The 12,234-nt window shown below is 46.6% G+C and overlaps 2 protein-coding genes across 2 annotated transcripts; one reads left to right on the forward strand and one right to left on the reverse strand.

Moving 5' to 3' along the window:
- Positions 1 to 400: 400 nt before the first annotated feature.
- Positions 401 to 911, reverse strand: LOC6550986. Its single transcript, XM_001976883.3, has one exon. The coding sequence runs from the start codon at positions 829 to 831 to the stop codon at positions 472 to 474; it is 360 nt and encodes a 119-aa protein (XP_001976919.2). The 5' UTR covers positions 832 to 911; the 3' UTR covers positions 401 to 471.
- Positions 912 to 2,134: 1,223 nt separating this feature from the next.
- Positions 2,135 to 4,047, forward strand: LOC6551060 (putative inorganic phosphate cotransporter). The gene has a single exon (XM_001976884.3). It carries the CDS (start codon positions 2,217 to 2,219, stop codon positions 3,642 to 3,644), a length of 1,428 nt encoding a protein of 475 aa, XP_001976920.3. The 5' UTR covers positions 2,135 to 2,216; the 3' UTR covers positions 3,645 to 4,047.
- Positions 4,048 to 12,234: the final 8,187 nt, after the last annotated feature.

A 12,234-nucleotide genomic window follows, 5' to 3' on the forward strand; every position in this document is an offset into this window, starting at 1 on the left:
GGGCGAAAATCGCAGCGTGTCTTAATTGCATCCTGCAGCTGCTGGCAAATTCACTTCTGCCACAATTAAGAGCCAATTTCAGAGCTAGCAGCCCCAAGGGGTTTCCTAATCAGCGCGACAGGAGGATGTTGCGGTTGTCGGCCAATGTCGCCAATGTCGCCAGCACTCGCTTTTTGGGGCATCCCATCTCTGCTTTGTTTCCGCCACGGGGCTACTTAAATGCCAGACTCCCGAGCTGAAAAGGGCCAGAACTGTGCCAACTGTGTTGCTCTTGCTTTTAGCTGGTGCATCTGAGGATAAAGGCAACTAAGAATGGGCGGTGAAATGTTCCAAGGACTTAATTAATAGCTTACCAAACACTGTTGTCTTTTTATATGAATAAAATTATTATTAATCGCAAACAAACAATTTATTTGACTTGTACTCGCTGTGTATTGCCGTGAAACTCATCCCAGAACCTCCGATTGCCCTTTAATTGATTTCTGTGATGACCAGCAGGGGATCGCCATCGTCGGCAAAAAGATTCGGATTCGGATCGCTTTGGCGGTAAAAATGCGGCGGCAAGTTCGGCTCCTCTTTTCTGAAAGGGATCTGCGGCATCTCGTGGGACTGACTAGTCGGAATGGGCACCCAAACGTAGTGGCGTGCCTGCAGGACATCCTGCCTGTGCATTCGATTGGCCCTGCAAATGTGGCCAATGCTGGTGTCGTACTTTAAGGCCAGACGAGTCATCGTGTCCTCGGCGCAGATCGAATGCCTCATCCAGCACTCGGACCGCATTCGATGGCAGTTACAGATATTGGGACCTTGATCTTCCGCCAGGCTGGTCATAACTTCGAATTCTACGGCTGGAGAGAAAGGACAAGCAATTGTTTTTACACCCGATTTGTAGGTACTCGTGTTTTTTGGATTTTTTTAGGACTGCGGCAACGCCTACCTGGCTTCTGGCTTCATTATATTCGCGTACTCGGCTGGATATTCGCACCTCCTTTGATGCCGATCATCTGTGTCAACGAATGTCTGTCTGCGGGCGTCCGATTCGCGGTTTATGCAAATTACTTGGCGTACATATCGTCGCCACTGCGTCGTAATCAACTCATGGGCCATCGCTGCGTATACGTAATCAACTCAGCTGACGCGTCGTGTGTGAGCGCATAATACGCCCTGTTGGCAGGGAGGGAATGGGAAATGGACGGACGAGGATGCTGCACTCCGTCCGGGTCAGCCGCAAAGGTGTCGTCATCTTCGTCATCATTTTTTTTCCTCTTTTTTGGTCCTGCTTAAGCCGCCTTGCTTATAATCCCTTCTGCGCCAGCCGTGTTTCACGCAATTCCTGCCGGGATAATGCCGTGTACTCGGCGAAAATTGGGAATAATTTACGGATTAGTCATGGAGTTGGTTAATGCGCGCTACGTTTATTACAACGTTCGTACTTTAATGGCTGCACAACGGGTAACAGATGAAATTGAAATGGATTGCAGTTGGTTTTCAGGCATAAATAACTAACCTTTTTCGTCATTTTCGAGGCAGTCCCCAAACAGCAAACACAGACCTAGCTCATAAATTGGAAAGGCATACAGTCACCCCTAGTTGAATCTGTCTTCACTTCCGCAACGAATTGGATTTGTTTACTCCACTTTGCATTGGATGAGGCCCAATTTGATTTCGGCAAAACAGCAAAACAGCCTACGCAAAAAAGAAACCCCTTGTATTCGATATCGTGTATATCCCCCGTAATTCCAGCCATATTCATTCGTTTGTCAATGGCTTCATTTGCCTGCCGTAAGATATGCGAAATTGATATGGATGACAAAATCGAGCGGGAAAGGATTCGCCCCAATTGCTGGCTGGGCCTCCAAGTATCGGATTGCTTCCGTTTCGAGGTAATCTAGTGTGAAGTCGTTTGACTGGATGAATTTAATATGGCCTTAAACGAAGCTGGCTGTTCTTTTGTGCCCGTAATTGCAAAAGAAAACGAGTTTACAATTGCAATACGTATGTTGGCAGCTTTAAAAACACTACTGAAATATAATTCAGTCAAAATTCAATCTGGATCCTATTAGCATTCGCTTAGGCATCAAATGAGCTAGCCAAGTCGTACAAGTACATAAATCATTTAAAAATGTGGTTAGTCTAGAGATCAGGAGTAATACCTCAAATGCCACAGATTGCCGCACATCCGCTTGCCACCCAAAACGAAGGCGAGCAATCTCGAAATGGCCGATGCCAAAGGAGTCAGCAATCGGAATCGCAGTGACCCAGAGGCCAAGACGGAGCGATACACCTCGGATGGCCAGATTCCCAGGTGCCGAAAGACCCGATTCTTCGTCGTACTGATGCTCTTCACGGGAATGGCCAATGCCTATGTGATGCGCACAAATATGTCGGTGGCGATTGTTGCCATGGTCAACCACACGGCCATCTCGGATGCCAAGCCGTCGACCCAGTCGAATGAACGGGACGGCGACTTCGAGTGGAGCCACAAGCTGCAGGGCTACATCCTCTCCAGCTTCTTCTACGGCTATGTTATCACCCAAATACCCTTTGGCCTGATGATCAAGTACTACGGCGCACGGCACTTCCTCGGCTGGGGCATGATGGTCAACTCGCTGGCCGCCTTCTTCATACCGATCTCGGCGAGATCGGGTGGCGCCGTCGCCCTGTGCGTGGTGCGCTTTATCCAGGGCCTGGGCGAGGGACCCATTGTGCCCTGCTCCCACTCCCTGCTGGCCCAGTGGGTTCCGCCGGACGAGAGATCGCTGGCCGGTGCAGCGGTCTACGCGGGCGCCCAGTTCGGCACCATAGTGTCGATGCCATTGAGTGGCCTGCTGGCCCACTACGGTTTCGATGGCGGCTGGCCGTCGATCTTCTACGTCTTCGGGCTGATCAGCGCCATCTGGTGCGTCGTCTTCATCTGGCTGGTGCAGGAGAGTCCGGCCGTGAGCACCCGCATCTCGGAGGCGGAGCGGCGGCACATCATCGAGGCCATTTGGCAGGCGCAGCCGCAGCCGGAGGAAAGGGGCGGAACTCCATTTCCGGGCATTGCCAAATCGCCACCCTTCTATGCCATTCTGGTGGCCCATGCCGGGCAGAACTACGGCTACGAAACGCTGATGACCATGCTGCCCACCTACATGTACAGAGTTCTCGATGTGAGCATCCGGGCGAACGGAATGATATCCTCGCTGCCCTACCTGGCCATGTGGATTCTGGCCATTGTGTTTGGCGTCGTGGCGGATTGCCTCATCCGCAGGAGCTGCTCCATCACCGCTGTCCGCAAGCTGATGAACAGTCTGGGCCAGTACGGACCAGCCTTGGCCCTAATCTGCGTTGGCTTTGTGCAGCACAGCCTCTGGCTGACCTGTGTGATTTTCATCATGGGCATGGGACTCAACGGCGCCATCTACAGTGGCTTCAAGATCAATCACCTGGACCTGTCGCCGCGCTTCGCCGGCCTGCTAATCTCCATAACGAATTGCGTGGCCAACTTGGTGGGTCTGCTGGCGCCCATGGTGGCCGGTCATGTGATCGATCCCAGGCCCAGCGTCGAGAACTGGAGGATTGTGTTTTATATAGCCGCCGGCATATTTATTTTCACCGCCAGCTTCTACAACGTATTTGCCAGCGGCAAGCTGCAATGGTAAACGCGTTAATAAACTCGTTAGGAAGCGGACGAAATGTTGGACAAAAAGTCACATGTAGTAATCCAAACCAGAACAGACAATCTGCTGCAGAATAGCCACAGACATAGAAACTGAAACTGAAACTAAAACCGAACGGCGGCCATCGGGACATCAATCAAATGGCCGCATGTCCTTTGGCCTGGTCGGCCATTTAATTTCGCATTTGTGCCATTTATTTTATGGCACATTTCTGGTCCTAATTAGCAGGGAGCGGATGGTCACTTGTCCTCGTCATGGTTTTGGCCAAACATTCGCCAGCAAACCTAAAATTGTCAGGCCATCAACAGGGCGCTTGTAAATGAACAATGATTTATACGAAACTCGGACATTTTTGGCTCGTGTTTGGCAGCAACATCAAATGCCTGCCTATGACCTTTTTTAAATGTTACCATAGTAAATGGGACTTTACCCATAATTCATTGTACTTCTTTCCACATTTGTGTAGCTTTATGTACTCGTACATAAGATAAACGTGTCTGGCTTTTGATAGCCGCCGTTGTTAGAAGGATTTAACTGGCTTTAAGCGGGATTATGTGCGCATCACCTTCGATTTCCGTGGACCTTTTAGCTGCTCCAGTTAATCTGTGACTCGTAATCCATTAAGCTTTTCAATTTCGCCCCTGTCAGACACTCGCAGCCACCCATACCCATACCCATACCCATGCCCAAATCGGGTTAAACACGGTCGCCGATGTCTCCATCATCCGTTGGCCAAATGGGGGCGGATACGCAGGAGGCGGTGGCAAAGCGTTCCGGCAAGTTTAAGCAGCTTAAGTTTCATTGCAACAATAATTTGCGTGCGATAGCAGCAGCGAGAGCCATACGGGCGCAGGAATACATACACAGGTGCACGGGTGCCCACAGATACTCACCTGCACGCCCACAGACACCTGGCCACAGAATGTTCGCCACTCTTGTAATAACCGGCGAGGACGAGCACAAGGACACCGGGTGGGCTGGGTTCGAACGGGCGCCATTCCAGCTCCTGACTGCTGCCAAAGTTGGCCAGAATGTTAACTTGTCTGCACGTTTCGTTTTGTCGCCAGTGAAGCGACTAGATAGGGCGGGACATGTAATTGGGTTTTCACTTGATTCAACATGCGCCAAAATGTCAAAGTGCACCGCAAGTTTCCTCGTCTATTTCCCAGCTGCGGCTGCGGCTGCTGCTCCTTTTTCCAGTGGCTTTCTGCCGCTCCCCCGATTTTTGTTCGCATTTGGATTTTGTGTGCCAACTCCTAGTGCAGTTCGCATTTGCAGTTCGACTCGAACTCGGATTCGGATTCAGGTGACGCTGAAAACTGGCAACACAGCATGGAGCAAAAGCCAAACAATTGTCAACTCGGACGACTTGCAAAATCTCCCAGGAGCGGAGGTATCTATGTGTATGGTTATGGCAATTGATTAGCGTAGTAATTTCCACAGTCCCTCTTTGGGTCAGCAAAATGCGAATATTCGCCTTCAATATTAATGAAAGAACTACAAAAATACCTGTAAAGTTTTGTTTACTTTGTATTAAATGCATGGTATTGCTATTTGAAAACCGCTTAAAAGGAATTATCCCATAGATTTGCGTGATGCAAAGTATTTTGAAATTGAAACGATGTATTTTATTGAGCATTTTTATGCAGAGACCAAATAGCGAGGGGCTACTGTAGCCGGAAATCCGCTGCGCTGCTGTTCAGCTGCAAATCCCCGGCCGCGGATTGAATGTTTTCATTATTTGGCTTTCACATACACACTGGTATATGCATATCGGTATAAACATCTGTATATCCCCAGCTGAATGGCGACTGTAATCGGTTTTTGGCATTTGCTTTGCTGGACGCCATTATTTTCGGTGCAACAATGCGCTAATTAGGCGTCGATTCCCAAATACCGTCGCTAATTCCATGCCCCCCAGCATATTGGCAGAACCGCCGCATGGAACGCGAGCCGGAGCTTAAAAAAGACTCATTTGGCTAATTAAATGTCATAATTCCAGCATTTTGTAAGCGGCCTTTGGAATTTGGCATGTCCGCATTTTGGTCTCCCTCGAATGCTAATCCAATCCAGCAAAAATAATTGCAGTGCATTGCGGCCCAGCCTCTGAAAATTTGTAATAACCGTCAGTTTTGTAATTCCTTCTTTAGTTCTGGGCACACACTCACTTCCGAGCAACTCGAACGGCATTCAAATCAGAAACAGAACCCCGAATAACCTGCCTTCCTGCGACTCCGATGTTTACGCTTCGATATTGAAAAGTTACGATAATGCGACTGGCTCCATGGCTTCGATTCCTGTCTTCGATTTGTGGCTCTCGAGTGCAGCCCGCTCAAGTGGGCGTGGCCGCACCCTGGACTCAGATTCAGATTCGGACTCGGATTCAGAGGCTGCTCGTTATGGGTGCAGAGAGGAAAAAGTGGGGGTAGGTGGTGACTTGCGCGTATTTTGAAAACATATTTTCAAAAGAGCCCTGTGAGTACATGCACAGCACAAGGACATTTTTAGGAGAAATATGTGTAATACCCATTCAATCGTATTGCTCTAACTCACCTGACTACACAAAATATTTTCTCGCAGTCTGCAGCCCTTGTGTGTCTGTGCTTTTGACAAATAAGCAATTTATAAATCATTTTTATTTCCACTCCTGGAGCACTCCACTTGCGTATTTAGAACCCACATGTCCAGAGTTCGTTTATTGATTTTGCCAATCTGTTTGTTTTAGCTATACGTACAAGGTTTGGTCGGAATATTTCCTTTTACTACTTGTTTGAAAACCGAAATAGCACATGTATGCAAAAACCAAAACGAAACACTTAGCTCGCGAGCCAAATTCCAATCGTATGTATAGTTTTGGGTATTTAAATGGCTGGCCGAAATTGGATAGGGATAACAATGTGGCAGGCCACTGGTCAATTGCCCGGGCAAGTCATCCATAAAAAATGAATATTTTTTCATGCCAAAGAGCCACTAAGCCGAGTCCACACTAAGTCCCACTAACAAGCCCGACCACTCGGACTACCAAAAACGCATCCCATCGCTGGCATGGGAACCGCAGACTGCGGACTTCGAGCATTGAAGCCTTGTAACCAAAGGCAATAGCTTAACCATTGATTTGGTTAATGGCCCAGGCGTCGGGGGTCAAAGGTGAACGGGCAGTTATCCAAAGCGAAGCCAAACGACTCCCCGCTGTCCCATTTCAGTTGCGCGTGACAGATGTCAATGCTGGCCGCATAAATGGATGCATTCAGCAGGTAGCTAAGGCACATAAATATGAGCATTGCATTCTCAGCAGGTCGAATAGATATAGATATAGATACAGATATATAGGTAGGCAATGTAGGCAATGCAAGCATGCGTTTATTTAACAGATACTCGTGCATTTAAGGTGTTATGTGCCGTTTCGAATTCATTAAGACATTTAATATTTTACCAGGGATTTGCGCAATAAAGTGCTGATTGTATGTAGCGAAGTGAAATAAATGCGAGACAAGTGCGCAGAAATGCCGACAAAATTGTGCAAAATTGTTGCAAAGACCAACATTATTTTATTGCAAATTGCCATAGATAGCGCAGTGTGAAAAATGGCAAATGCAATGGATTTGTTGGGAAATTCGAATTTAAAGGCGGCCCTCGCCTGCTATTTGCTCATTTTCTGGGAAATCTCGTTAGTGAAAATGATACTCAACCGCAGGCGGGTGCACACACACACACGCACACTCACACACACACGCACACATACAGATGCAGATGCAAATGCGGGGGATTCGTGGATGTGACGGCTGCCACTGGAATGCAACAACTGCGGCACCGGAAGTGCACTTATGCCGCGCACTTCTATTTCCGCTGCTGTTTCAGTTCGCAGTTTGCCGTTTGGCGATAAAGATTGATGTCGGCCGTAGGTCAAAGTTCAGCCACAGAACTCGCCCGAAAACCGAAAACCGAACTACCGAACTGCCGATTCCCACCATCCACCACCTAATTTGGCCATAATTCGTTGCAATCGATAGATCACCGACGGCTAATTCTTCGCGTCAGGCATGCATCTGCACTATTTGCCAATTAAATGCTAATAAAACATTGCTTGATTAGTTACTCAACAACAACAATCGTGGATTTTGCAGGCCCGTTGTGATGATATACAGTTCCATTGAGTCCCATGATTGATGGCACGGCTTATTTATAGGCTGGTTAATTGAAGGTGTGCCAGTTCCAAATGAATAAGCGTGTATTGCACTTGATTGATTGACGAACTCAGTGTTGACCCAAATCTGTAGCGTAATTAACTGCGATTTTCAGGAGTCTAAGTGCAAATGATTAGCACTGAAAATGCGCTTTCATTTCCACATTTTTGTGAATTGTGTAAGTAGTGCGCTTTGTGCGAGTAGAAGAGCCAAGAAGAAGCCAGAGACACAGTTCTTAAACTCGTTTTGCTCGATTAAGATTCCAGTCGGAGTTGTGATGTGCGATTCGATTGATGGATTGATAAACCGAGCGATTGACAGTTGGCCATTCAGCCAGCCAGCGAAGCGGAGTTTGTCACTCAGTTTTCCATCGAATGCCGACACGTCGCCAACACATTTGCCAAGCTTGATGGGTGAAATGTGGGTGGTTGTGCACCCTGGTGACGGGTGGGAAAGTGCTGGAAAATGCTGGAAAATGCCACGTGTGTCTAGTGATGTGTCGCCATGCGATTTGAAAATATTTGCCAGCGTCGAGGCGAAAATTGTAAATAATAATAAACAGTTTATAGGCGCGGCGTTGACAACGATATCCCGATGATGGCAACAATGGGAACTACACAGACACACGCATGCTGTGCATGTGGGACTTAAGAGTCATCACCACCCACCGGCGGACCTCCCACCCACCCCACTTGGAAGAAAGGCACGGAAGGACAACAAAAGCTAAAGCCGCACACGGTTGTTGTTGCCTTAAGTAATCCGATTTCAAATGCACCAAATACATAATACACCCGCACAATCGCATTCGCATACGATCACGTCGACTTTCCCTACCTACCCGCCCCATTCCTTTCCTTCCTTTCCCCACACTGGCTTTCCCACACTACGCAAAATTACGCATAAACGGAAGCGACAATATATTGGAGTCTTTAAAAGCAAGCTGCACGGCATCTTTTAGCCACCTCCGTGAAATGTATCAAAAAATGTTTAGCTAGTGAACGTGGAGGTGGTAAAAGCGGAGAAACACATACATTAGACTATGGAAACACTACGAGTGCCAATGAAGATTAGGCATGAGCATTAGTAATTTTTTATGGTGCATTGCCTTACTTAACACCCCCACTCCCATTTTCCTCACGTTTATCCCTTCACAATTCGCATTTGTCCTCAGTGCTGCTGGTGTTGTTAGTGTTGGATAACGTCAAGCTACACATCGTACTTATAGTATATAGCCGGGCTTTTGGTCCGCCTTATCCCCACATCCCCACAACCCCCCCCCCCCTTTTTCGAAGGCAATGTGGGTTTTGTATTTTGCGCATTACTTGCTTATTTTTTACGGTCCCAGTGTGCATGTGAATGTGCGAGTATTTGAGTGTGTTTGTGTGCTCTTCTTTTTTCCTGCTTTTTTTTTTTTTTTGGTTTCCGTGTATCTGTGTGGGTGTGGGTGTGTGTGTGAGTAATATTACTCTGTTGTCGTCGCCAACGTCAGCAAAGTTGTCGCCCTCAAATTCAATCTGCATTTTATTCCATTTTATTCTACTTTCCCAACGCCCAACTTTAAATATATCTAACTACATGACAAGGTCGGGCGATGGGCGGTGGGTGGTGGGTGGTGTTTGCCGGGTGAGATGCTCACCAACAACAACAGCAATGAATACAGTGGGTGTAATCTACAGTAATCTGGCAACAGCAACAAAGTGAATAAAGTGATGACAAAAGTAAACTGTATCCAAAACAAAACCCCAATGAAGTTTATGATTTCGATTCTGTTCAACTAGAGAATCGAATTCAACTGTAGGTATATTAACATTGAATGCAATTCAATGCAGAGGGCACGAAACTAAATTGTACAATAAAATAAAAAACTAAAAATGGCGAAAAAAAAGCATTTTATGTTTTCCATTTTGATTTTGCAATATAAGAGGATATAGGAGTTCTCCTTTTTTACTCTTGGAGCCTTTTAATGTGCAGCCAATAAATGCTAAAGGATTATGTATTCAATTCTTTGAATACACATCAAATTGTTTGTGGTCTCATAAATAAACACATAAATTTCTGGGCAGCGGCAACGGTGCGTATGTGCAATTCGGCACTGCCTATATTAATAGTTAAGGCCACACGGCATATGAGCAACATGTAAAGGTGTTCTGAGCTCAAAGATGGCTCAATTGCTGCATTTATCAAATAATAGATCGTTTTATGCTACCAAAAATATGTTTAGAGTACAAATTACCAGTGTTATCCGCTTATCCGCTTGTGAGTGTATACATAATCTCGCCCCAAATAAAAAAGAACTTCAATATTATTTAAGGGGCTTAGGCCGTGATTTTGCGGAATTCCCGTGGGCAGCGAAATCTCAATCTGCAGTCGAATATATTTGCATACACATTTGAGAGAACGGAAACTTTTTGCCCATTTTGCTGGTCGAAAATGTGTTGCCTACATTCGGGCGCTGTTTGTTTATTAGTCAATGCATTATGGGATTTCATTAGCATACCATATTTGCCGGCAATTCAATGGGATCGGATGAAAAATGAAGCCAAGTGTTGACAGAGCGAGAAGGGGTCAGGGGTCAGGGGTCAGTGTGTGGGTGAGGTGGAGGGGGCTATGCTGAAAAGAGACCCCACTATACGCATTCGACATTCGACATGCCCACATTGTTGAGGGGGCGTGTTTTATCAGCATATTAACGATTATTTTCGACATTGCATATGAATACATAAATAAACAAAAATACGCCATCAACAAATATAAATGCATGTACAAATAAAGCTCATGTGTGTGTGTGTGTGCGCGTGTAGCAATAATAACAATAACAATGTAAAATCGCTTAGATTTCAACCGCAGAGCGAGAGGGGCGTGTGTGTGTGTGTGTGCGTGAAAGAGATGGGTGAACAACAAGAGAAAGGCGGGACGGAAGCGGAGAATTGCAATCCATGAGGAGCCAGATCCAGAAATAAGGCAAAAAGCAGCGGAAGCACTACGTGGAAGCTCGGGAGCCATGAAAAAAGTTATTCGAAATGCCTCTGGGCACGTACAATCCATTCATTCAGCAAATACCAATAATAGACACGTACGGCCAGAGCCGTGCGAGTGGGACGGCCATCTGGTGTGCGAGAGAGACGGGCGTATGCGGCTGTGTGCGGCGGAGAAATGAAGGCATTTGAAAATGGCACAAAACACAAAAGTCAATGAATAAGCAGCCAGTGCAAGTAAAGCAAATTTGCTGAAGACAATGGGACTTTCGAGAGGGGTGAGGGGGGAAGGAAAAGTGGATACACCGAAAGAAAGATTCCACTAAAGTCGTCTGAATATGCAATTCCAAATGAAAAAGCACATACTCATTCAATTCATTTGAATACATATTTTTACACCAAGGTTTTTAATAAATTTATCAAAACTCCCTCGGCTTTATTTGTGTGAAATATATATTTTTCCGCCTGCACTAGGAGGATATTCATGGGAAGAGGCCAGGAAGTACGCCCAAGTATGGAACGATGCGACACACATGGCATAAGAAAACAATATGGCAAAACAATTTAGATAAGTTCAAACAACTGCCGTCCCCCCCTCCAAGAACTCCCGTTCTCGATTCCATTGCCCCTCTGGAAAACGCCTTGGAATGAAAATGTTTTTCTTGCCTAGGAATGCTGGGCCTGCAGCACGAGAACTAGGAGAAGGTCGGTGAAGTGGCGCCCCGCCATGTTGAAATAATAGTTGCGTTTCCCCAGCTCCTGCATATCTCCCATTTGACTTTCATCTTTTCCGCCGTGTGCTGCGATCGTTAATCACCGCCGGGGGGTTAAGCAGGCGCCTAAGGGTTAAGGGGCTCCCCCGGCGAGGGAAGTGCGTGCCATCCTGCAAGATCCCATCTCGCAACTCGCCCACGTCATCGTCCCTGGTCCTCTGTATATTTGTCATGACATTGCAGTTTTCAAGATAAGTTCCTATGGAATTTTCATTTTGCTCGGCGAGTACCAAAAATATTTATGGCTGGAAAAGCGGAAGGCGGTGGAAAATGCAGAAGGCGAAGGAAGTGTAGGAGGAAGCGTTGACAGACAAGCCCCAAGTAATTTGACCAAGTTCAAAGTAATGTTTTGAGTGCCGGCAATAAAAAATGAAATATTGAGATTAAGCTAAACGCCACTTCTAGCCGACTGGTGGTTTACCCTGTAAAAATCAACCCAACCGCATTATCCTAATTTTTCACTACGATTTCCCAGCGCCTCTTCCCATTGCACTTTTTATGCTATCCTATAGCATGTCATAAACATACACAGTGGTTTTGTGGTTCCCGCAAAGTACTTATATTTTACGACCTAATTGAACGATATGAGCCATTCGTTTATGTTCCAAGTCTCTGCGCTATTGCAGGGTATTATGATGGG

The sequence above is a fragment of the Drosophila erecta genome, unplaced genomic scaffold (assembly GCF_003286155.1).
Source record: "Drosophila erecta strain 14021-0224.00,06,07 unplaced genomic scaffold, DereRS2 tig00000126-arrow-pilon, whole genome shotgun sequence".
Taxonomy (NCBI): domain Eukaryota; kingdom Metazoa; phylum Arthropoda; class Insecta; order Diptera; family Drosophilidae; genus Drosophila; species Drosophila erecta.